The sequence below is a fragment of the Parambassis ranga genome, chromosome 16 (assembly GCF_900634625.1).
Source record: "Parambassis ranga chromosome 16, fParRan2.1, whole genome shotgun sequence".
NCBI classification, from domain to species: domain Eukaryota; kingdom Metazoa; phylum Chordata; class Actinopteri; family Ambassidae; genus Parambassis; species Parambassis ranga.
The window spans coordinates 3,637,283-3,661,134 of NC_041036.1; the positions used below are offsets into that span (position 1 = coordinate 3,637,283).

General features: G+C 41.5%; 3 protein-coding genes across 5 annotated transcripts; 2 read left to right on the plus strand and 1 right to left on the minus strand.

Moving 5' to 3' along the window:
• Positions 1 to 787: 787 nt before the first annotated feature.
• grhl2a (grainyhead-like transcription factor 2a) lies at positions 788 to 9,085 on the minus strand. 3 transcript variants are annotated; one of them, XM_028424953.1, is made up of 14 exons: positions 8,782 to 9,085; positions 8,133 to 8,319; positions 7,562 to 8,055; positions 7,264 to 7,480; positions 7,056 to 7,167; positions 5,990 to 6,084; positions 3,377 to 3,490; positions 3,219 to 3,276; positions 2,838 to 2,977; positions 2,724 to 2,758; positions 2,543 to 2,634; positions 2,374 to 2,459; positions 2,157 to 2,221; positions 788 to 1,795 (listed from the first exon to the last, which is right to left on the minus strand). In XM_028424953.1, the coding sequence occupies exons 1-14, from the start codon at positions 8,793 to 8,795 to the stop codon at positions 1,681 to 1,683; spliced, it is 1,824 nt and encodes a 607-aa protein (XP_028280754.1). In that variant the 5' UTR covers positions 8,796 to 9,085; the 3' UTR covers positions 788 to 1,680. The 3 variants fall into 3 exon arrangements, with proteins under 3 accessions (XP_028280754.1, XP_028280753.1, XP_028280752.1); XM_028424952.1 differs by having other exon boundaries at positions 2,543 to 2,631; positions 3,377 to 3,535; XM_028424951.1 differs by having other exon boundaries at positions 3,377 to 3,535.
• Positions 9,086 to 9,706: 621 nt separating this feature from the next.
• On the plus strand, positions 9,707 to 13,992 carry LOC114448187 (zinc finger protein 706). Its single transcript, XM_028424954.1, has 3 exons — positions 9,707 to 9,864; positions 10,746 to 10,894; positions 12,582 to 13,992. Exons 2-3 carry the CDS (start codon positions 10,760 to 10,762, stop codon positions 12,675 to 12,677), a joined length of 231 nt encoding a protein of 76 aa, XP_028280755.1. The 5' UTR covers positions 9,707 to 9,864; positions 10,746 to 10,759; the 3' UTR covers positions 12,678 to 13,992.
• Positions 13,993 to 16,315: 2,323 nt separating this feature from the next.
• On the plus strand, positions 16,316 to 23,718 carry LOC114448212 (14-3-3 protein zeta-like). Its single transcript, XM_028425010.1, has 6 exons — positions 16,316 to 16,426; positions 19,152 to 19,463; positions 21,962 to 22,085; positions 22,420 to 22,583; positions 22,733 to 22,828; positions 23,124 to 23,718. The coding sequence occupies exons 2-6, from the start codon at positions 19,161 to 19,163 to the stop codon at positions 23,178 to 23,180; spliced, it is 744 nt and encodes a 247-aa protein (XP_028280811.1). The 5' UTR covers positions 16,316 to 16,426; positions 19,152 to 19,160; the 3' UTR covers positions 23,181 to 23,718.
• The last annotated feature ends 134 nt before the right edge of the window (positions 23,719 to 23,852 follow it).

Genomic DNA, 23,852 nt, shown 5'->3' on the forward strand with positions numbered 1-23,852 from the left:
TTCATTTAAGATGATTTCTTTGATTATTTTAACCTGATCAGATCCTTTGCAATGGAAATCAATAATATATATTCGGTGTGTGAGTACTTTTACTTTTAATTCTTTAAGTACATTTAAAAGTACTTAAGACTTTTACTTAAGTAGGATTGTTGATGTAGCACTTCTTTTACTTAAGTATATATTTTGCTGGTTATTTGTACTTTTACTTAAATACCAAGCTTCAGTACTTCCTCCACCGCTGGTGAGTAGTGATGTCAGGAGGTTGGAGGGGGGGGGGGGGGGGTGCAGCCATGTTTTGGACTAATAATAATTCTCTCCCTCTGAAGGACCTGCTGTAGAATCAGTGACTGAACCCACCAGCTGGAAGCAGTGGTGGCATGGGCTCCAGGCTAAACAGGGAGCTAGCGGCTAACAGAGAAGCTGTTGGTATCAGCGACTGCAGTGGACCATAAAGGTAAATGCCACCTATTTACTGCCCCATTACCATTTTTATATACCAGTACAGAGTGTTGGCAAAGTGTAAATAAATTAAATACGTTTAGATCTTGGCGACCTCAGTCATCTGAACTGTATGCTGTCCTGTCTCTAGGGGCACTAAGCACAGATTTGCTTATTATTGGCAGCGCCGGTTAGCGCTGTCACCCTCAGCTGGCCGTAAACACATAATATTACCAAACAGAATAAGATACAGGAGCAACACTTCATTAAACTTTAATAAAGCTACCATATTATAAATCAGAAGCTGTAAATGTAAGCTCTAATGCACCAGGCAGGGACAGACACAACTGCATATAAAACTATATTTATTGGCTCATTTAAACGACTGTACATCACGGTGTTTGAAACATAAGGTGTCAGTGAATCAGGTGTAAACACAGGCAGAGAGTCGGAACGGAGCCATCCCACCATTAAGCTCTGATGGCCTGCTGTAGCCTCAGAAGAACACTGAGCCTAACCAGTGTCATCAATACTAATGACTGCGGAGAGGAAAAGCCATAAACACACACACACACAGGAAGCAAAACAGTTTAACAGCATCCTGGAGACGGCCAGTCTTTTTTTCCACAATAGTGCCTGGTGTAATTATACATCCTGAGACATGTCATCACAACGTGGGACAACTGTTCCTGTACAGGCAGCGGAAGAAGACATTCAATATGCAGAACAAGTATCGATGATCAAGTTATATTAAAAACATCCAAGACTGATAGAAGGCGTTAAAAGACACATCTTAAAACAAAAAGTTAGTGAAAAGCTTCCAGCACTAGAAGCGATAACAAGACAGAACGGCACAGAGGACGCAAGCAGCAGCACTCCCTGCTGCTGATCCAATACATGATGCCATGTTCCTGTGAAACCACAACATGCTGAGGGACACAAGTCTCAGTCACAGACACACAAAAAAAAAGAGTGAGGAAGGTCAGGAAAGGCCATCTAAACAAAAAAAAACTAATGAACAGGTTTCTGACCATAAATTAAGCCTCTGCTCCTAGTGCAAGAATTCCTCCTGGTAAACATGACAGCAGGCGAGGACTCCGTGTGGCCTTCAAATAATCTCTCATCTAATACTGGTGACAGTGCTCCTAAGTGTCCACACACACACACACACACACCACATGGCGTCCCAGCAGTGATCGCCTCTGTCCAGATGAGTGCAGCGCTGTAGCTGACGGCGAGTACTCAGATCTCTGACAGAGTCACACGCAAAGACTCTGCTGAGCTCTCGATGGCGAGGATGAAGGTGTCCTCGTTGGAGTAGTGCTGGATGATGTTGTCATCCATGTTTACCAGGACCCTGAGAAACACCGACAATTAGGTCAAATGTATTTTCTTTGACTGATTACACAGCAGAAACTATTGACAACACAAATGTATCATCATCATCATCATCAGCCAATCAGAACGCTCCTCACATGACGCTATATCACATCCTGATTAGTCCGTAGCAGTGAAGGTAAAATGTCTCTCACTGCTTCCTCTACTTGCAGCCAGAACACGGAAGCACCATCCACATAACACTTGAGGCATATGCTAATTTTCATTAGCTGCTAATCAGCACGTTAGCGCTGATGTTAGCATCTCAGTCAGAGTACCATACTGTTCATGTGGCAGTTAGCAGCTAGCATCATTTTTGTGTTTTTTTCCTATTGACTCACCCTTTTTTGCTTTTTTGGTAAACTTTAACCATCTTGTCAATGGGCACTGCATATTTCTCAGAGATCTGTGAACACAACGTGACGTTTTTCAACATGATATTAGAAAATATGAGGCCCTGGATAACTGTCATCATTTGCAATTTCCCCATTGTGGGACTAATAACGGTTTCTTAATCTTAATTTTAATTTGAAGCAACGCTTTGATATTAATACTCACGGCCTCCATCAGTGCTTTGAGGGTCGGTGTGCGCAGCATCAGGGCATCAAACACCTCGTCACATTCCTTCCTCACATACAACAGAACTGATAAAGCAATATAACATTTATTTAGTCAGGTATAAATACAATTATAACGCGTAAAGAGATATCAGTAAGCATGAACGGACCTTTTCTTTCCAGCTCTACTCTGGACATCTTAGCCTTAGGTGGACACACATCTTTATCAACACACGATGACACCCTCTTCTTCACCACACTTCTGATAAATACACATCATATGAGGTGAAAACTGGATCACTGATACAACAGGATTATAATAAATTAAACTTAAAGCAGTGTGGTGCTCACCTGTCTCTGTCGACCTCAGATTTGAAAGCAAAGACCTGCAGTAAGAAAGTAACATGAGATGTAAGACTTGATGCAGACATAACTTATAAGCCTGTGCGTGTGTGTGTGCCTCACCTGCCCTGCCCTCTGTAGGTTTCCAAAATGGGCATCAGGGATGAAAAGAACAGGCTGGGAGTCCAGGTCCAGCATGCTGTGGAACAGTGTGCTTTCAGCCCTCTTAATGGGGGAGGGCAGCCCCGAGCTGCCATTTTTACCTAATCCAGAAAGAGAGAGAGAGCATGAACTCAGCATCTGTTGCCAGGCAACCTCTCCCAGTGCAGTTTTGATGAGATTTGACTACATTTGGCTGGCGTTTTAAGGTCCCCTCTGTTCCATTCACTTGTATTATTTCCAGGAAAATTGTTTTAACCTTGTTTCAGTGTAATTGAAAAAGCTACCACTTAACATTATTTACATTAAGTGTTCCATTTTGAATTAAATACTGCGGTGTTTCACCTTTCGTCTTCTTCCTGAGCTGCTTCTTCTCCTCGTCACGAAGCTTCCTCTCAGCACCCTGCAGGACACAAAGAAAAAGGGCACAGTCACAGGTTTTTTTATTATCTGCCGATGGTTGACCCTGTCGGATAACCGCTCGCACCGCCAGCCCTCCTCACTTTGTCACAGAAGACCTTGATCTGGCTGAAGGCTCTGTGGATGGGCCTGCTCCTGCAGCTGTTGTAGCTGTAGGTGTCGATCTGGATGATCAGAGGCATCCCCTTCACGCCTTTCTGTGAGGAGAAGTCTGTGCTCAGACAGTTCACCGAGATAAAGACCTGAGACACAAAAATAAGACAGACGACAGGATCAGCTGATGGAGGCAGATGGGTACCAAACTACTGTCAGACAGGAGAGCGGTGAGGGCTGGTTGTGCTCACAGACTAGGTCAGCTAGGTAGATAGATGGATGCACAGACGTTATCAATTCTGTTACAGCAGCAGTATCTAAATTTAAATAAGAGACGCTGGGCGGAAGTACGTCTGTAAATGGCAGGTGGTGTCATGGGAGCATTGCTTTATACAGGTGACCTCATGTGAAAGGGCGTGAGAAATATGGAATCATACTTCCTGAACTGACTGGTATCTTCACAGCAACTGAAACAAATGTTTTGTAGCTTTGTGAAGAATTGACAGTCATTCAGTCATGTCTGAACATGAAGGCCCAACACACTACAGTGCAACATGCAATCCCTTAATTGGCCTGTGCGTTTCAGTTGGGTTTACAGATAAGATGGAGATTATGTTTTCATATTGTGACCTGACTCATAGTGAGTGATGAATACGAGGGTCAAGCAGCAGCAGCAGCTGGGCTCATGCAAAGATGTTCCATTTCACAACAGTGCAGTGTAATCCATTCATCTACACTCACAGTTTGTTTATATTGTGGAGCAGATTCTCATGATTAATTCCAAACCATGTAAACCAACATAAACTCTTATTGATTTTTCCGGTTAAACAGGGCGGACGACTCGGGCAACAGGTCGGCATACGTTTCCTCATCACGACAAACTGCAGTTTTCCCACTACGCAGCCTCGTGTCTGAACCTGCAGAGGTGAGGGCTGATTGCTGGTAAAGGCCCGGAGCACAAATGAGCCTCCTACACACCTCCACACATTCACACCTCCACAGACCCAAGCCATTTAAATTTCTCCACAAGCGCCCGGCACAACGCTTCAAGCATCTGTGTGTGTGTGTGTGTGTGTGTATATGTAGGAGGCTTGTTGTTGTGATAGCGCTCACTGCATGTACGAGTATTCAAATACCTTCCTAAAAAGCAAAAAAAAAGTTCAGGAGGGGCGCTGATAAGTGGCTGTTCAGTTCCATCCGCTCAACCAGGCTCAAACAAACAAACAGAAAAACAGTCATGCTGCAGGAAGAAGATGCTCGTCTCCCTCTGCCAACACATCTCACACTCCTGTTACAGTGAGCAGTGAGGATGCTGACTGTTGCCTGGCAACAGCCGAACCGCATACCATAACGATAAGAACAAAAATCCGATCATTTGCACACACAAAAAAAAAACAAAACCAAATAAAATAATAATCATTTCGTATTTACAGGATGTCAACGTCTCCTCCTCAGGCGTCCAATTATGTTTGGAAACATGTTATTGTAGGTGGCACTACACAGAGACAACTGGCAGCTTCTTCCTCACAGTCACAGCAGAAACCTCTTCCACCTTATTTCCAGCAGGCTCTGGTTCTGCGTGACTCACAGGAGAAACCCTGATAATGATCGTCTGGTTTACATCTGGCAGACTGCGACACATTCCCCATTCACACTCCACCTGCCTTTACATACTTCACCTGTTAGCTCAGAGTTACTGGGGGAAGTAATTAATAGATCATTTTATACATAAAACTTAAAAAGAAGGCAACTTAGATTCATATTCATTTTAACCTTGACTTTACAAATGAATGGTATCAAACATAGTTTCTCTTGCTCTTGCAGCATATCAGTCTACAGTTTTATGTGTAACATGCCCGTGTCTTCTATTTAAAGCTTTATTTTGCTGCATCTTTGCAGACACTGGTTGATGATCATCCTAGAAGAGGCTTTGAACATCTGTGTTACCAAATCATCTAAGTATTGTTCGGACATTTACTGATACCCCACCTGACTCCACTCACATGTGCTGTTGGTGCATTTCTAATGAAGGAAAAACAAAAGCCGAAGAAAATGAAGACAGTTGTGTTGGTGTCAGATTATAGTGGTGATGGACACAGGATGGAGGTTGGACCCCCCCCCCCCCTTCCCCTGTGAATTTTTGCCTGGGGCCCTAACAGACTCTAGAGGCACATCTGGCAGCACGAGTGTATCTGTAGGTGAGGACACAGTATGTTCTGGCAACAAGATGCTTGATGCTGCATCATTGTACCACTGCATGAACACACTATGAGAGCGCCGTGGTAAATATTTATCCACAAAGCTGCAATTATCTGTCTATCAGTGCATCCGTTTGTGTCATTAAAGCTGCAGCTGAAGCCGCAAGGCTCAAAACACCCTGAGGGTGGGCCCATTCTGGTTTTGAATGAGTGGGTGTGTGTGTGTGTTTATGTGTTGTTTGTTGTGTGTGTTTATCCAACTGACCACTGAGCAGCATCTTATCAGAGTCTGAGCCTGGCCTGTGCACTGTGCACGCCATGACAGAGACCCCGAATTATGGACCATCTCCAGGCTATTCTGAGGTGTCCACCGACAAACAGCTGGGCACTTCTGAGTCATAATACCTTGGCTTCTTCACTGACGTCCCACGTGAAAGACACGGCGTTGAAGGCAATTTCCTCCACATTCCCAATCGTGCTGAAGCTCTCCTTGTAGTCGGCTGCATATGAAGTGAAACAAAAGGGAGAAACTGTGTTAACGTGTAATTGAATGACGTTTGGTGTCAGCGTTAAAAAAAAAACAAAAAAAAGATTCAACAAGCATCTGAGCACAATTTAAACATGTGAGCTTGGATTATGTGGAAATCAGGAACCTGTAACGCCTCTGAGTGTCTATATGACGTCAAATGTGGTGCTCCTTAAACATGGCATTACCCAATGAACAGTACTTGAATAATGCGTCTGTCTTTCAGTTTTTAGTTTTTTATAATGTGAAATATAATCTAAACTAAAATTCCCATGGGCCCTGCCTTCTTTATGGCAGGTTCCTGTCAGTACAATGGGTGATAAGGGTGTGAACTCCCCATAGACTTAAAAAAAAAAAAAAAAAAGCATCACCATCTATGTCACTTCCAGTTCATTCCACTGAATTTTAAGCCACAGGTTGAGGCCCGTCTCTCGCTGTTCTTACGCGGTATGGCTGCAATCCAGGCCCCCACCCATTTCTCCTATTTAACGCCTATGCAAATCTGATTGGCTGCCTCTTCTCTGAGCTGCTGTGGGAATCCAGGATTGACTGTTATTCAAATTGTATCGGGTTTCACCTCAGGATATGTGGCAGGATTCTCCTGCAGGTTTACCACCTGTTTACACTGACTTTGTCATAATGCTTTTGTTGGAGGTTGGGTGAAAAAATCAACATCAAAGTGTTGATATTCAGAGCTTTGTGTGAGGGCCTATCCCCCATCTGTTAACTCCAGATGGTGGAACTCTGTACAATGCACCCTTGAAGTTGAGCTGAATTCATTATTTTATGATCATTCAGTTATTTTTTTCTACTTGTTTTGACTGATTTATGGCCTTAATTTCTTATTACGTTGTATTTTTATGTCCTTTTTTGACATCACATTATCCCTCATAACCCCGTCCAGCTGTGCCCTGGCAGCGAGGACAAAAATAATAATCATCTTACCAATATCCAGGACTCTCTGTTTGGCCGTGTGCTGGCGGGAGTGCCAGTATTTCCAATTTTTCAGCTGCTCATCTCTGCACTTGTCCTCCCCAAAGACAACCATGATAACACTCTACAACATAATCAGATCAGGGATATTTAGCAGCACACCTGCTAGCAATAAAACCTTCAATATCTTCTCCCTGTTTTTCCCCCTTGACTTCCTCACCTGCACCATGCTGTCCTGCTGCCGCTCAGAGCTGGATGGGCTCCCATCAGGCCCCCCCTGTGATGCCGTCGCTCCGTGCTGACACGCGGAGGATCTGAAGCCGGTGTCTGACAGCGTCAAGGCATAAAACTGGCCCCGGTTCACGTAAGCCATGGGACCTTCTCCCTGCCGTGGCCGAAGCGACATGCTGGCCTCCAGAATGTACTGGAAACTGTCCCTGTGGGAATGAATGTATTGTATGTAACACACTGTGTCATGATTTTTGTTGCATTTATGCTAAATTTGCAATTCGTCTTACACCGGCCGGCTACAGTGGTAGGCACCAACTCCTGAGGCAGGACTCCTGTGGTACGACTGTGAAGGTCTGACCTCTCGTTCCTCTGTGTCCTCAAACGTGCTGTCTGGAGTGCTCCTCTGTTCATCTTTCAGGTAACCAGGAAGAGGCAGATCATAGCTGCTGGGCTCATAAACCATCCTTATCTGCTCCCTGGGTTCTTCTTGGTAGGAACCTCCAGAACATGAGACTGGCATCTGGCCTTCTGTCTTCACCAGAGCAAGGGGCGCACTGCCTCCACCTTTACCATCTCCTCCTCTGGTGTCTCCTGCCAGGCTCGTCGCTCCGTACCTGAAGGTCTGAAGTTCGGGTGCCGTGCTGTTGTTCATGGAGAGGTTGACAGGCAGAGACCTCAGAGTGTGAAAGTGCTGGTCTAAAGCTTCAAGGTTACTGGGGGCAACAGCTGCAGGATCTGTGGCTTTAATGCTGCTGGTGCTGCGCTTTCTCTCTCTGGGAACCTGACAAGATTAAAGGAGATGCAAATCGTAAGAATTGAAACATAACATCTTATTATTTTGAATGTTGGCTTTCCCACCTTGTAGTAGTCGTACAGCAGCCCCAGAGCGGCCACGCTGTCTTCATCTCCATTGATGCTCATCATGGCCTTGGTGGCAGCAGTCAGTGGGTTCTCCAGGTAGCTCTTCCACGCCTCATCCTCCCTGCTGAAGACTCTGCGCGACGGCGTCGACACTTCGTTCGGTACCACGACCACCAGACGTTTACTGCAAGGCAAAAGGGACGATGGGAAGACACAGGAAGCCATGCTGCTGCAGCAAAGCCAAGCTGTCATTAACAGAAGAACTAGTCTGCCAAGCCACCAGGTTCGCCCCGGGCGGTTTCTCACCAGACTGTAATGTAATTGCCCTGCTCCATGTGAGATGTGTTTATGTAGGTTTACTTCAAAGAAATAACTCCTTCTATAGATCAGAATTATTATTAATAAATACCAATAAATGAAAGTCATGGAATTTTGCACCCATATAGATTAATTATCTGATGAATCTTTAGCCACCCAATGAATGATCATGGATAGATTGCAGGATTTTATGTCCTTTAATGCTGCTAATACTTCTAATCACGCACTGATACATATTACAGAGACACACACGGTGCAGTATATAAAACAATTCCAGCTTATCTGACACAAGGAGCTGTTAGCCTTGACATTAATGGCTTTCTCTTACCTGTCCAGGTCCATGTTGCCTCCAGGAGTCTCTGGTGTTTTCTAGGACTTGCTTGAGAAACAGGACTTTCTTGTTAGTGCAGGTAAAAGTCTGCGTGGAAAAACACACACACACACACAAAAAAAAAAAAACCCCACCAGGCCTGCGAGAGGCTGGCTCTATGTCACCTCTGAGTCAGGACAGCCAATGAAATCACCTGTAACCATGCGCACTGATGTAAAACTATAATCCACAGTGTTTAAATACAGATGCAAGGAAAAGACTGCATGTGTGGCACGGACCAGGTTTGTATTGAGTTTTCAGGAGTTGGGAAATTAAAGACATGGGTAGTGCAGCACCTGAAGAGGCAGGATAAACAAGGAAACGAAGGCTGCCCTGCTGATTGGTTAGACGTCTCTGCGCAGGTGGTACAGGCGTTGTCCCATTGGTGGATCCGGAGGTGAAAGGCGTGGCTTCGAAAAGAGAGGAAAGGTGAAAGTTAAAATTCAGTTATGTATTCAGAGTTAAAGTAAAATTTTCTACTAAATGATGAAGCTACAGTATCAATAAATCAAACAGATGTCTGCACTTTGAAGGTTTACATTTTATGATGATTGTAAAAATATATTTTTTATATAATATTATTATTATTTCATTCACCAGGTGTTGATACACAGCAGGAGGAGAGCGTTGATTGCAGCTGTTCTGAGTTGGCTTTATGTGACACCTTGTGGTAGGTATTTAATCTTGCAACGTGCAGACATGAACTCTTATTTACATAATTTATATAAATATTGTGTTCAAGTTATTTTTATTTTAATATCCTGCTGAATAAATGCTCGCTTTATATATTGTTTATGTATTTGCATTACTTTTTATGTGTAAATGGCTTTTAATATTTGGAATTGATGTATCCTCACTCACACTATGAGGATGTTACTGTTTACCGAGAACCCTGAAGGCAACATCTTGAAGGATTTAGGCATGCGCACTAGAGCAGAAAGGACAAACCACTGGTATCGGCGGAAGGTCCAGAGGATTTAACCTAGCGTTTCTTCACTTGTGTTTTGGTGGCTGTCTTCAGTAATACGGCTATTTCTACTGGTAAGACAATTAACAAATATTATAATAGGAATATATACATTCATATTTATCGTATGTGTGCTTTCGTAATTCTGTATCCACCTAGCTAACGTAGCCACAGCAGTAGCATCTGGCTAGCAACAGAATCACGTCACATTGATGTATAACATATATATATGTATACATGTATGTCAATAGATGTGGTTGTATCATGAAGACGACCTTTCCTTCCTGTTAGCTATAGTTTTCAGCCGTCGTTCCGAATATAAACACTCGTTAAAGTTGGCTAATGTGCTGCTAGCATTGTCAGAAAACATTAGCCATAATCAGAGACCTGTATGGAGAAGACCTCACATCACACACATTTAATGTTAATGGCTGCCAATTGATTACTTATTCCTGTGCAAAACACACACACTTGTGTGTGTTCGCTGACTCTTGGGTCTTGTGTCTCCCCCGCCCGAGACCATCGCACAGAAACAGTTCATACAACCCTCACACTGACCTAGTTCTAACACTCTGTCTATAATAACTTTGACTTACTGCTGTCTGATTTTCTGTGGGGAAATTTCCAAGTTAATTGCTTCATCCATGTGACCCAAAAAGTGGCAATTAACCTAGATCTGAGAGATGTTCCACAGCCACTGCTGTATTGCACATTTGAAGTGCATTAATATTTTCAGAAAACTGTCCTAAACCTGTAAATAATCAAAGATACTTTACTCAAACCCTCAGGTGGGGGGTCTGCAGACGATCTCTGCTTGGTGTGGCATGTGGTTAGCATTTTGATTAACTCAAAAATCATTTTTTACAAGCTAGGTGTTTTAGTCTTTCTTGGTAACTGGCTTATCACCCCTCTTCATGGTGATTTTCTGATTAAAATTCTTGTATCATTTCTTCAGGTGTAACATCAGATATGGCCCGTGGACACCAGAAGTTGCAGTCCCAGCAGAAAAATGCCAAAAAGCAGGCAGAGATCAAGAAGAGCAAAGGCCATGACCAGAAGGCAGCAGCTAAGGCAGCTCTAGTATACACGTGCACTGTCTGTCGGGTATGTGCTTAAACAGATAGCGGAGCATTTCAGGATTGTCAGGATCCACCCTAATACATGGGAGACCATCAAATTATTCTCATCAATAAGACTCATGTCACATATTACTTTTGCTCTTCAATGACTAAACCATCTCTACTTTCTATAGCTTAAGTATATTATTAAGTGTAACATTTTATTTTAATGACAATTAGATCAGTAGGCTATAATTTATTGGAAGCGTTGTATTAGACTGAATTAAAATTGCCAGGAGTGAAGGGAGGTAATCAAAACATAAACACTTAATAGACTAGTAAATAAAAAAATGAATGTTTATAGCCACACAAACATGGGATTCTTTGGGCCTTGTGCAGCTTTTTGTAAATAAATGGCACTTAATAGCAGGCATGTTCCAAACCAACCAACAACACTAGTTTTACAGCAACAAGTGTTGCAGCAGTTATGTCACTGGTTAATGCTTTTTATGAATTATAGAAATCTTGTGCCAAAGATAATAAACAGCCGTCATAACATGCCAAATCCTATAGCTGCTAAGACTCTTTGGAAGTGGCACACCCCTTTCAGAAACTTAAATGCTTGTCACTGTTGCATGTTTGCATCCTTTCTCCTTTCTTACCCAGCTTTTTTTTTATCATTCTCACCATCTGACACTGAGGTGAAGGCTGCTTGCCTGGTTGAAATTTTGGAATACGTCTTAAGAGTTCAAAGTGAACAGCACTGAGGTTGTGTCCTCATCAAGACTGCTAACTTTGATGTTTGTGGTTATGGATTATTCATTCTTTGATCTTGTCGGTTCTTAAGGATCAGCCCCTTCCTGACCAAGCTGAGCTCATCCAGGTGTTTTTGATCTCTGTACTGGGCTGCAGACCCACTTCATTGCACTAGTCCCTTTCAGTCCAGTGCAGCTTATTGAAAATACTCCTAGTTTGCAAAGTTAGTGCTGGCCTTCAGTGCAGTAAAAGGAACTACTCCTCACTATCCACAGCATGCTCAATCCATACACCATGGCCCTGCTCCCCTGCTCCTCTGCCCCTCTGCATCTTTAGCCATCCCACCACTCAAAGGACCATGTGGTCCCGCATCCCAGTCAGTGCTCTTTTCCACTTTTGCTTTCTAGCTCTGCAGCAGAGGAAAGAGCTTCTCGGCCCTGCCCAGATTTTTTTCATGTCTGAAATGGTGTCATGGCTGCACCCTCCTCAGCATTGTCCAAATGCACATTGCAGGTATGAAAATGGGCAGAACTCCAAGTTCTTTGTAAGCTGCCAGCTCCACATTTCAAAACTCTGCTACAGTCTGTGTATGCTGCTGAACTGAAGGGACTGCCTCAGTGATGAGAGGTTTAAATTCTAAAGATAGATATGCACTCACTTTACTTCCTGCCTGCATATAGTCATTGAGCATTTCTGAGGAAAGATGGCTACCTGTATTAAGTGTAAATAGGCTGTTGTGTTTCCTTCAGCCCGTTATCTCTTGTCCCAGTGATTACACACCATGAAGACAGCTGCCTTGACAAAGCAGAAACAAGCTGGTATTTGTAATGTTGTGGACTTCTCTTCATTTTGACCTGGCCAGACCGTTCTAATGCTTTTGGTGCATCTGGGCAAAGTAATATCCCTTTATTTATATTGTGTATATACAATATATTTTCTAATTTGTCCCTTTATTTCTATGCTGCCTTTTTTTCCAGACACAAATGCCAGACCCGAAGACCTTTAAGCAGCACTTTGAAAGCAAACATCCAAAGTCCCCAATGCCCCCAGAGCTGGCTGGTGTGGAGGCGTAACAGATTCACCTCACCTTGCTTTTTTCCACTAAGACAGTTGAAGCTAATTCAGGACAGGCCTCTACATTCTGCAGTGTTTCAGATAAAATGCCTTCAGTACAACTTCAGTTATTCCACATGCTAACTTATTGATGTATGGGTGTTTTTTTTATGCAGGGGTGGTAATTCCCTGCCTGCCCATGCAAATTTTTAGTTTTATTTATTCAGTTTTTTTTTCCCATATAACCCCCTTCACTATCCAGAATATGATCTGGAGCCAGTACTGAAGGTAAATACACAAAATATCCCCACCCTTCCATATTATATGCAATATTTGCAATGTCTAAATATTTCGCAACTGGTTTTATCATCACTGCACCCTCTCAGGTCACTGTTTCAGAACAAGCTGTGGAGACATAATGAATTGGCACTGGCTCCACTGAGTAAAGTTGACGATGTTATCTGCATCCATATCTACTGTACTGTAAAAACCATTATGGGTTTTGTAATGAACCACTAAGGATGATTTTTGTTTATCCAAAACATTTTTGTATTTCATAATGTGTCTTGGAACAGGCGCATTCAATATCGCTAATAATGTGCTTTGAGTAGATTCAGATTTAGTTTCAATCTGCACTGATTTTTCTTCTTTCCTTGTATAGTTTTGTCATTTTTGGTTGTTTGTTTAACACACTGCGCAACACGGGTACTTAAAATTATGCTTTGCCTTTTACCCCTCAGATTTTCATAAAATGTTGTAAAAGCTCACCTGAGAGGGCACTGCAAGTCTGCTTATAACAGAACCTTCCATTACTTGAACTCTATGCTGCAGCATAAACCTTTTTAACTACCTTCAGTCCTGCTAGAAGTGGTCTTTTAGCTGAAGATAAAAGATTGCACTGGGTGTTATATATCACAATGCTAATGAGCTTCTCCTGTCCCCTCCTTGTCATTGTAATAGTATGTAGGTGGCCTAATTGTGCACAACTGTAGTATTTGATTTAAAAAAAAAAAAAAAAAAAAAACTTAGTTCATCACCATTGTATTTTGCAATGTACCCGCCTCACACCAATCCCAGTTAGTCTCATGCTCTTTGGTGTTATCTTGTTATGATGGTGCAAAAAGTACTTTGAACCTGCATTAAAAGTCTGGACTACATTACACTGTAAGTTAGCTTCGGTTCTTACTTTTATATTTTTTATCATAGCATGCTAACAGAATATAATTTAATTTATAGAAAGGAACTATTTTCAATACATTGGGACCTACTGGTCATCAACCACTGACATTGTATCACTGTGCTAATGTCTGGACTGACAACCAGCCATGTTTTTACTTTTGTAATAATCATATCTTTGCCCACACAATGTAATGTATAACCTTTTAATAAAGGTCTTCCTTTTATATTAACTTTGACTAAGTTGTGTTTTTTTAAACCATGCTCTAATATATATATATATATATATATATATATATATATATATATATATATATATATATATATATATATATATATATATATATATATATATATATATAGTATATGTATATGTATATGTATATATATATATATATATATATATATATATATATATATATATATGTATATATATATATATGTATATGTATATGTATATATATATATATATGTATGTATGTATATGTATATATATATATATGTGTATATATATATATATATATACATATATATGTATATATATATATATATATGTATATACATATATATATACATATATATGTATATATATATATATACATACATACATACATACATATCTCCCACCTCGTAAGGCTTCATGGAAGCCTAATAAGGTGGCAGGTTCTCAGAATTGTGAGTTCACGCTATGTGTTATAATAATTTACATGGACCACTTGCTGGGAAAGTGGCTAATCAGTGCAGTTAATCATTTCCTCATCTACCTCTCTTCCAGTATAAGCTCTACAACAATGTGAGTTTTCATAGCTCATCTGTTCGTACCCAGTTAAGAATCAAGGAATTAACTCCAGGAAGCTAATTCTAAATTTAAGAGCTAGAAATATAGCATGGAGGTAATAATGAATCGCTGCATAGACTGACAAATGCTAATGTTGTTTTTTTATTATTGATGCTCATGATCTGTTTACTGTTATTTGTGTTGCTATGCACAGTTATAATTCCCACAAAAGTAGTATTAGAGGTACTTTAAATACTGTGCAAAGAATGTAAGCCTCTCCTCTAACTGGGTGCACACACACACACTCGCTGTCAAGGAAGTGTGGAGCTTGTGTTGGGATTTGTACAACAGTAAACACTGGATTAAGCATGACACACCACTGGACCAACAGGTTTTGCAAACATGCCTGTACAATAGTTTCTTTGAGCCTAAAGACGAATGCCAGTTGCTACCACTGCAACTACAGCTGTGAAAGACCAAGACAAAGACTTCATGTAATGTAATGTAATTTTTGTGTTTTATTATTTGTTTGGTTTTTTGTCTTCAGAGGTATGAATTAATGGCGTCTTTTGGACAGTGTTTATAGTAAGTGATATGAAGGTCTATCCTGAGAGAGGAAAGCCCCCGAGGTGATGCAATTCTAGAAATTACTCAAATAAATTTCTACATCAGTGGATTTCGCTGGATTGTGAAGAAATGTTTAGGTTGATGTCCTTTTGTTTGTTTATTATTTATTCAATAAATCTATTACTTGGTCAAAATAGTCATTATAGAGGCATGTATAGAGAATGTTCTATGTCAGAAGCCAATCACATCACAGTGTGTGTGTGTGTGTGTGTGTGTGTGTGTGTGTGTGTGTGTGTGTGTGTGTGTGTGTGTGTGTGTGTGTGTGTATGTGTGTGTATGTAGATTCAAGTTGTCAAGGTGGGGGTAGATGGGCTGGGTGAGAACTCACCTAACTGGTTATACCTCTTTAAATTATCAGCTACCTCTTTGACTTTTGAGTGGAATACCTCTGGTTTTGCGGTACACCCCTCTTAGACCACAAATTGACAAGCAAGGAATTGTTTCTTTGCACTGGTTCCAACTGAAACTGTCTGATCTGCCCTTAAATAGGTTACAAGCTTGAAATCCTGGCCCAAGGGGAAAACATGTGACAAGGCAAAAATAGCTTCACTCTCTCCCCTTGGAAACCAACCAGAATGCAGAAATAGTAGTTTCTAATAGGCGAGATGTGCTGTAGCTGTGTCCTGTGTTCCAGTTTGTGATGATGCCCTCAGCAACTACAGCAAACAGCCCTATAAAAAGAATAGCATTTCATTTTGTTAATGGAAATCTAGCTGCATTACAGCTGTGATCTGTGACATGTCACAGTATTAGTTATTATATGGAATATCCTGTCTCGGCTGTTATTATGATACAAAAAAAAAATGATATGAGGTAATAAACAGTATTTAAATCTGCCATTAATGCTGACTTCCTTATCACAATACAGTCAATTGGCTGTTTATTTACAATCTATGTTAAAAGTTGAGATGTCAAGGTTCCATAAAGCTAAGAAATCAGAATTTCCAATCATTAATTTGAAGAATTATATTGATTATTAAGGTGGAAATCAAAAATATAAGGATAAACTACCACTCCCACAATGCCTAGTGTCTGGTTGCCCCGGCAACGTTTGACGTCAGCCCTCTTTTGCTCTGGCCGTGCCTTGGGCTGGTGTGATAGGAAGGAAACCCCGTGGACTGCATTCAGTCGTACGGGCTGTGGGAGAATCAGCTGTAGTTCGGTACGCCGACATCTGCCAGTACTCAGGTAGGAAATGACTCGGGAGCTTTTAAAACTGCACTCTTTAGCTACAATCATTTATCGGCAGGTCGTCTGAGGTATCAATAAATCGTATTTATAAAAGAAGCACGCTGATCCCGGGTAATTATTGGGCTGTGTCTAAACGGCGACGCTCATCAACCTGAAGAACAATGGCTAGCTTAGCTAACGTTACAATTTGGGATGTGTCTAATGGCTGGTTTCAAAAGGGGGCAGACGGGGGAAGGCGTGTCAGGTTGAAGGTTGAAGTTTACAATGTTTAAGCCACTGGTTTCTAATCCTCAAAATATCAAATGTGCGTTTTGCTTGTGAACGTACGGAAATCTATGTCTTTTTAGTGGAGTAATGGCTGTCTGTAGCAGATGTGTGTGTCGGGATATATGAATATAGCTAAAATTATATTCAGCCCAGTTTCCTGACTGGACCGTTGAGGTACACTAAAAACAATGTTATGGGCGGATATGAATCAACGAGTGCTTTAGTAGATCAGATTTTATTTCCTATCGCATCTCGCAGCAGGCGCGCCGCCACTAAGGTGCACACCTTTTAACGGCGTCGCGCCAACCAAGCATATTTTTTTTTCCTGCTCCAACATTACGATGGAGGACATGTCGTTACGGACATACAACATGATATGGTTAGCCATAAGAGGGTGTTTTTTTAAAAAAAATCCCGAGTCCCTTTCTGTACAAGCTTGTCTGGCTTTGGAGTGGGGGGTTTTCTTTCAGGAAATAGTCGGCACCACATTGGAAACAGGTCACGAGGGCCTAGCTGTAGTGATTGCTCTTCATTTACTGATTTTTTTTATTTCACGACCGAGCTGTTTGTCAGCTTATGGGAAGCGATTTTTTTTTTTTTGGTCCACGTTTGCTGAAAACGTCGCAGTGTGCCACGTACATGAGCGCTTTACTTTTTATACTGTAGTTTCCGCTTGTTGGGTAAGCCACAGGTACAGGGATGGGTGTGGTGTGTCTACGGGAGAAAGAGGGGCGGACGTCTGCTTGTGCCCTGGAGGCTAGCCAGAGCCACCAATACTGGATCAAGTTCTATTTGCATGTGTATCCAGCATGCATTCTATTGTTAAATAATCTCATATATTCATTTGATATTTGTGCAAATGTTGTTTTTTTTTTGTTCTATTATTCGAAATGCACCAAGGCCTCAGCACAAATTCAGATTCTTGATACTGTAACTAACAGTGCATACACATACACATTGCCTTTTGCTTTAAGAGTTGTTAGACACAACTTATAAAAAACGGTTTTGGAAAAAGTGGAAGTAATGTGGCTTTTAATGGCACCTGCCATAAAACGCTTTGTGCCTCCTTCAGGGTCACACACCTTCTTCCTGTTGTTCGCAGCTTATCTTTCACAGCAGTGAATTTGAACAAATGTCACAATCTGTCAGTCACGCCATGATTTAAGAATTCAAAATTAGTACATCTGGATACATTTCCTTATCAGAAGAGGAATTGTCATCAAGCTATCATTATGTTTTCCGTTTATTTGGTTGGCACATTTTATATATGGGCTGTGAAATGTGCAACATTTGCTTTCTTCCCTGGATCTCGGGATGGATTTGTAACGCATCACACTGCACACTGCATGCACCCTGGAATGGAAAAAGGTGATTGATTCTGTGAAAGCCCGCTGGCTGTTTTTGATGGGTCAAACGGATGTATGCTATTGATGCAGTGATGAGAAATCCTGTGTGTTGGTGTGTAACATCCACATAGAGTGCCTTTGCACAGTTAATCACAACTGGTACTTGTGGTCCAGCCTGTACTCCACATATTTGGACAACTCTATGCATTTATTCATATCAGAACTTCAATTTACTTGTTTTGTTGTCTTTGTATTATTTTTTTTTACACTATACTGACACTACAACCTGTCACTCAAAGCAGCCACACCCTCGGTTATGCATACTAATACAAGGAAAGCCATGAATTGACATTAAAATAAAACATTATCTAGACCACGCTTGTACGATGATTTAAACATGCTAAGTTAACAAAGCAGCCTTTTGAGGAAATGCAATTTTTTAGCATGTCTATGTTGGCTTCCTCTCAGGCCTGGGGGTTTCTACTTAGTATATATACTGCCAGTGCAGTCTTATTTTTGTGTATAGATGCTTTTGCACCCCCATAGCCCTCAACAGCCCAGTTGTTCATCTGCATTGTTTGTTTTTGTAAAAACTCTTGGCATATGCGCACGTTCTTATTACACTGCTTCGGTCTGACTTGCGTCATCGCACACACTGTATAGGTGTCTACATTATTGTATTGGCAGTCTTTACGTTGCCTTAATAATAAGGTGGTGCAGATGCGGCCTGCAGCTCACTCTGCTCAATTGGTGGGCTTGTGGACATGTTCACACAGGCACAATGAATTGTTGGGGACATGGACGTCCATCCAACAGCCAGCACACTGACAACACTTTCTTAACGCAGACCTTCACATACTAGTGGAAGTGGAGAGTGCAGGAGCTTCTGTAGAACGCACATGTTAATATGTTAAGTCTATAAACAACATGGTTAAATCCAAATGTTTTAGAAACCTTATTAATTGTTCTTGTAATTAAAATGTGTTCATTCTCACTCTGATACAGGTGCCTCTAGTAAATGGGCATCACATTAAAGCCCATTCTCTTGCTGAGTACTCTCTTAATTGACCATCAGGTGTTCTTTTCCTTTTTGCTTTTCCTTCCTCCAGTGAGCAGTCATGAGTGAGACACGTCATGCAGAGCTGGTGCAAAAGGCCAAGCTGGCCGAGCAGGCAGAGCGTTATGACGACATGGCTGATGCAATGAAGTCTGTGACGGAGGCTGCTGACAAGCTGATCAATGAGGAACGTAACCTGCTGTCAGTGGCCTACAAGAATGTGGTGGGTGCCCGTCGCTCCTCGTGGCGCGTGGTGTCCAGCATCGAGCAAAAGGCTGAGGGCAATGAAAAGAAGAAGGCCATGGCCAAAGAATACCGGGAGAAGATTGAGAAAGAGCTGAAAACCATCTGCAACGATGTGCTGGTAAGAATCATAATCTTCGATCAGACAATAGGGGATTGAATTATTTATTGCATTTAGGTATGAGGCTTTTACATTTATTTCAATGTTATTGCATTCATTTGCAACATTGAACATTTTGTGGAAGTCGGCATCATAGAAACATGGTCAGAATGTTTGCATTTTCAAACGTATTCACACGGACACAGCAGTGGTGGAACTACTTGCTACTACTAGGAAAATTCCTCTTCCTGGTGAATGAGGTAAAAAAATGTTGCCATCATATTTTCCCCATGTGTAATATTTAAAGGGTTTATCACACATAACATCTACCAGCACTGATATCACTTTTGCAAGTAGAATAACTAAAAAAAATGATGATATACCATATGTTATAGCTCTCCTGTGTCCACTGTGCTTCCCAGGTGATTTACAATTTTTCAAACTAGGAGCGAAAACCTTTATCAGTGTAGATCCATGGATTAAAAGGCAAATGCACAACCTGTATTCAGTTGAATTAAAAATAAAATAAATAAACGTACAGCTTTCCGTATTCAAATGGACAAACATTTTAGCTTCTTAGCACAGCGTGTCTTCCTCAGATCATGATGATACTCCTTCTGCTGAGCTAGTTTTACTTGTTTTACACTGTTTTCACTTGTTTCATGTTGTCATGTGTGTGTTTGTTTGATTTATATATATGTTCCTCTTCCACCCTCTGTAACACCTGTGCTATTCTATTCTTCTCTGTGCCTGTGCATTATCTCCCCGGTGACTCACAGGGTCCTAATCCTCTAATGACAGAAGCTTGAGCCACCAGTGTTGAGTCTCACTGGTGTTCACTTTGACCATCGGCCGTATTGGTACAGTAGAAGAGAGCGTGCTGGAGTACATTCAGTACACAGGGATAAGTAGGACAGGGATATTGGTGTACATATGATTTTTTTTTTTCATCTGAGGGGGGGGGGGGCATGTAGTTGTCTAAAGAGAGTACAGCATGATCTGGGCTAGCTGCAGTCCACTAAATACTGTTTGCTGTAGGTCTTTAAAATAAAAAAAAGCAGAATAAAAACCAAGTAAATATAACTGTTACCTTTTGTTAGACTTTTTGCAGCATTGAAGTGTGTAGCTGCTGATTTTTAATCTAAAGTGTCACGCACGACTTCCAAAGCATAAGAGGCCCAGTCTCTGTAACAAATGATGGGACAGCAGTTTAGAGACTCTGTTACAGCTCACTTGTCTGAAAGAAGATCCCAATCTGTCCTTTCTCCAATAAGTGACGGTGCTGCTAGGTGCATTCAAGGAATTTTTTATTTTTTTTGCAAAACTCATGACCAGAAGTTCAAATCTGAGTTGTATTCATCTGTCTGGTCAACACCTTATCAAAAGAAAAACAAGTCACTGTGCATTTAGGACAAGAGACAGAATATCTATATGACATGTTGCCATGTATTTTGGCTGTCTGTCAGTGTTTCTATCATTCATCAGATTGCTCTGAAAGTGCGATAATGTTCCCACTGTTGTTACAGTGGATGGCGTGTCCTGTGCCGCCACCGAGATAGGCACACATTATCACATAAATGAATGATTTACATACTGCCCTGACAAAATGATAAGGGCTCACACTGTTGCTCAATCTTTGATTCAAATTTGTGTGCAGGTGTAGTGTTCAAGAAGCCTGTTCTGATCACAAGTGGTGGGGAATGTTGACGGTGACTGTGCTGAATAAACTGGGGGGGAAGAATCTTGTTGGGGCCTTCAGAGGGTTCTGAATATCAAACAAAAAGAAAAATATTGTGACACACCGCAGCCAATCAGAATTAAATATACATACATTACACCTGTGAGTATTCAGGTTAGCAGTAAGAACAGGCTATCAAGTAGTCCATGCTTGTGTTGCAAGGAGCTCAACTGGGCTCTGAATGACCTACTTCCTTAGCAAAAGCTCATCAGGAGTTCAGCAGGCTCTCTCTCTCTCTCTCTCTCTCCACCCCCATCCTTGTTCATCCATACTCTCATCCTCCCTCCTCCCCCCCCCCCTCTCTCTCTCTCTCTCTCTCATCCGCTATCATTTTACACACTCAACCATCTTCAACCCCAAGTTGTCTGTTCAGCCTATCTCTGTCTCCTCCTTGTGTTTTAACGTTGTCCACATCAACGCTGTGGTCCCGGAAGCATCTGTGATGTAGCTCAGCCAAAGTTCTAGGCTTGAGCCCAGAGGCTATAGGAGGTAGCCAGATTGTGTCTGTCCCAATTTCAGTCCTGATGAGAAATGATGCTTTAAGATGTTGGCTAAAAATTAAGTGTATATAAAAAAAAAAAAGGCGGCAAATCAGCTTGTGTAAAACGGCTGAATTTATAGCTGTCTATTATATTCATTGTCAATATCCTAACACTATAAATGAGGCTTCTACAGAATTTGAGGTCGGCCAGTCGTAACAGTAAAGCAGCTTCTATATGTAATAAGGAATAAATATATTGACACATCACGTTTTTGTTATGTGCTTTGTTTTCTACCACAGGAACTCTTGGATAAGCACCTCATTCCCAAAGCCACTGACGCAGAGAGCAAAGTTTTTTATCTGAAAATGAAGGGGGATTACTTCCGCTACTTGGCTGAGGTGGCTTCAGAAGAGGAAAAGAAAGGTCATTCTATGTCGCTTTATTGCATCTTTTTTTGTTGTTCTTAGAGATTCTTATATCTGAGACAAGTGATGTTAGATAACCATTGATTATAAAATATTCAGTGATGTACTTGTATAATTTCTGCTTCACTGGCATCCTCTGAGTGACAATACTAATACAATAACTATGTTTTTGAATGACTTAATCATTGACTTTCTTAACTTCTGATCAGTTTAAGTTGGTGTACACAAACTGAAATGTATAAAACCATTGAATATTTTCTGACATTGCCCCTTGTTTAGTTCTGTATTCACAGTTTTGTAGGTTCCTTATCCTCCCTCTTTTTCTGTTTCAGGTATCATTGGAGAATCACAAGAAGCCTACCAACAAGCGTTTGACATCAGCAAAAGCGAAATGCAGCCCACGCACCCAATCCGTCTTGGACTTGCTCTTAATTTCTCAGTGTTTTACTATGAGATCCTCAACTCGCCTGATCAAGCCTGCCAGCTGGCCAAACAGGTGAGATCACAACAACGCATGACGTTCTTTTTCCCACTTTTGAGAAAGAGAGAGAAAAAAAAAAACAATGTCTACAAACTGACCCGAGACACGCATGCTTTCACACTACTATCAAGACCACAACAATGAATGTGTTTTAAATCCTACAGGCTTTCGATGATGCCATTGCAGAGCTCGACACACTGAGTGAAGACTCATACAAAGACAGCACACTAATCATGCAGCTATTGAGAGACAACTTGACAGTAAGTCCTTTTCTTAAATGTGGTACAGCTCAAATAATGTTAACAGGGACACTTTTGCTGAATGATTTTGTTGTGTTTACATCCACTGCATCAGGGCACCAGCAGAAATTGCAGATAAATATTTAAGGCAGGCATGGCTGCATATACAAATGCAGGGTGAAGTACTGATAACATGATGGGAGTCCATGTTAATTTACACCTTAATCAAACGTGGATCAAGGTTTGCATTATTGTACTGTGTTGCTTTTCCTCCCCGTTTGACCTGTCTTCTGTTCGTCCTCCTGTCTTTTCTCAGCTGTGGACCTCTGATAACCAGGTTGAGGGAGAGGATACAGAGGAGCCCAGAGATTGAGCCCAGACCCCCGTAGTCATCCCTGTCTGCCTGCCATCGTCCCAGCTCATCTTCATGATCATCAACACTGAGACCACCTCATTATCATCATGTCATCCAACTCTCTCCATCCTTTTTCTATCTAGGTCTCTCCAAGACTCATGTCACTCCTTATTGGTTTACTATTCCTTCTTTTATAGTAACTGTGGGGGAAAAGGGATAGGAAGGGTAAGTTTTAAACGGTGTGGCAGGAGGGTTCATGTGGAAGGGTTTGAGGGTGTTGATCTTTTTCCATTAGGGGGAGGGAGGGAGGGAGGGAGGGAGGGAGGGTCATTATTAAGGTGCTGGGTGAGAGGACAAGTTCTCCCGAGACAAGCAGCAGGTTAAACGTCAGAAAGTAGTTATACTGTATGTGTACCCTACGCATTAACGGTCCTGTTTGTGAATAACACCATCCTTATGACACATTTGTGGTTTCACAAAGAACAGGAGTGGTCTCTTTTTTATCCGAGGAGACTGCAGCTGTTAGTTTGTACTTGGCAAGAGGAATGACAGCAGAGGTAAAGACGGTAGAGAGGGTTAATGGGGGGGGGGAGTACTGGACAGAAGGCAAGATTTTGTTGGAACACAAAGGTTACATTCCATTTACTGTCAGTTGTTCAACTTTCTACTCATTTTGTTCTGGGGTTTTTT

What these genes read in the sequence shown, in the direction of transcription:
- grhl2a (XM_028424951.1), bottom strand. An exon ending in AGCAGGACAGCATGGTGCAG is followed by an intron (nt 7,168 to 7,263) that starts GTGAGGAAGTCA and finishes ATTATGTTGTAG; the next exon opens with AGTGTTATCATGGTTGTCTT. An exon ending in AGTAGAGCTGGAAAGAAAAG is followed by an intron (nt 2,460 to 2,542) that starts GTCCGTTCATGC and finishes TTGCTTTATCAG; the next exon opens with TTCTGTTGTATGTGAGGAAG.
- LOC114448187 (XM_028424954.1), top strand. Translation starts at nt 10,760, where the DNA reads ATGGCCCGTGGACACCAGAAGTTGCAGTCCCAGCAGAAAAATGCCAAA. An exon ending in ACACGTGCACTGTCTGTCGG is followed by an intron (nt 10,895 to 12,581) that starts GTATGTGCTTAA and finishes CTTTTTTTCCAG; the next exon opens with ACACAAATGCCAGACCCGAA.
- LOC114448212 (XM_028425010.1), top strand. Translation starts at nt 19,161, where the DNA reads ATGAGTGAGACACGTCATGCAGAGCTGGTGCAAAAGGCCAAGCTGGCC. An exon ending in CCATCTGCAACGATGTGCTG is followed by an intron (nt 19,464 to 21,961) that starts GTAAGAATCATA and finishes TTTCTACCACAG; the next exon opens with GAACTCTTGGATAAGCACCT. An exon ending in TATTGAGAGACAACTTGACA is followed by an intron (nt 22,829 to 23,123) that starts GTAAGTCCTTTT and finishes GTCTTTTCTCAG; the next exon opens with CTGTGGACCTCTGATAACCA.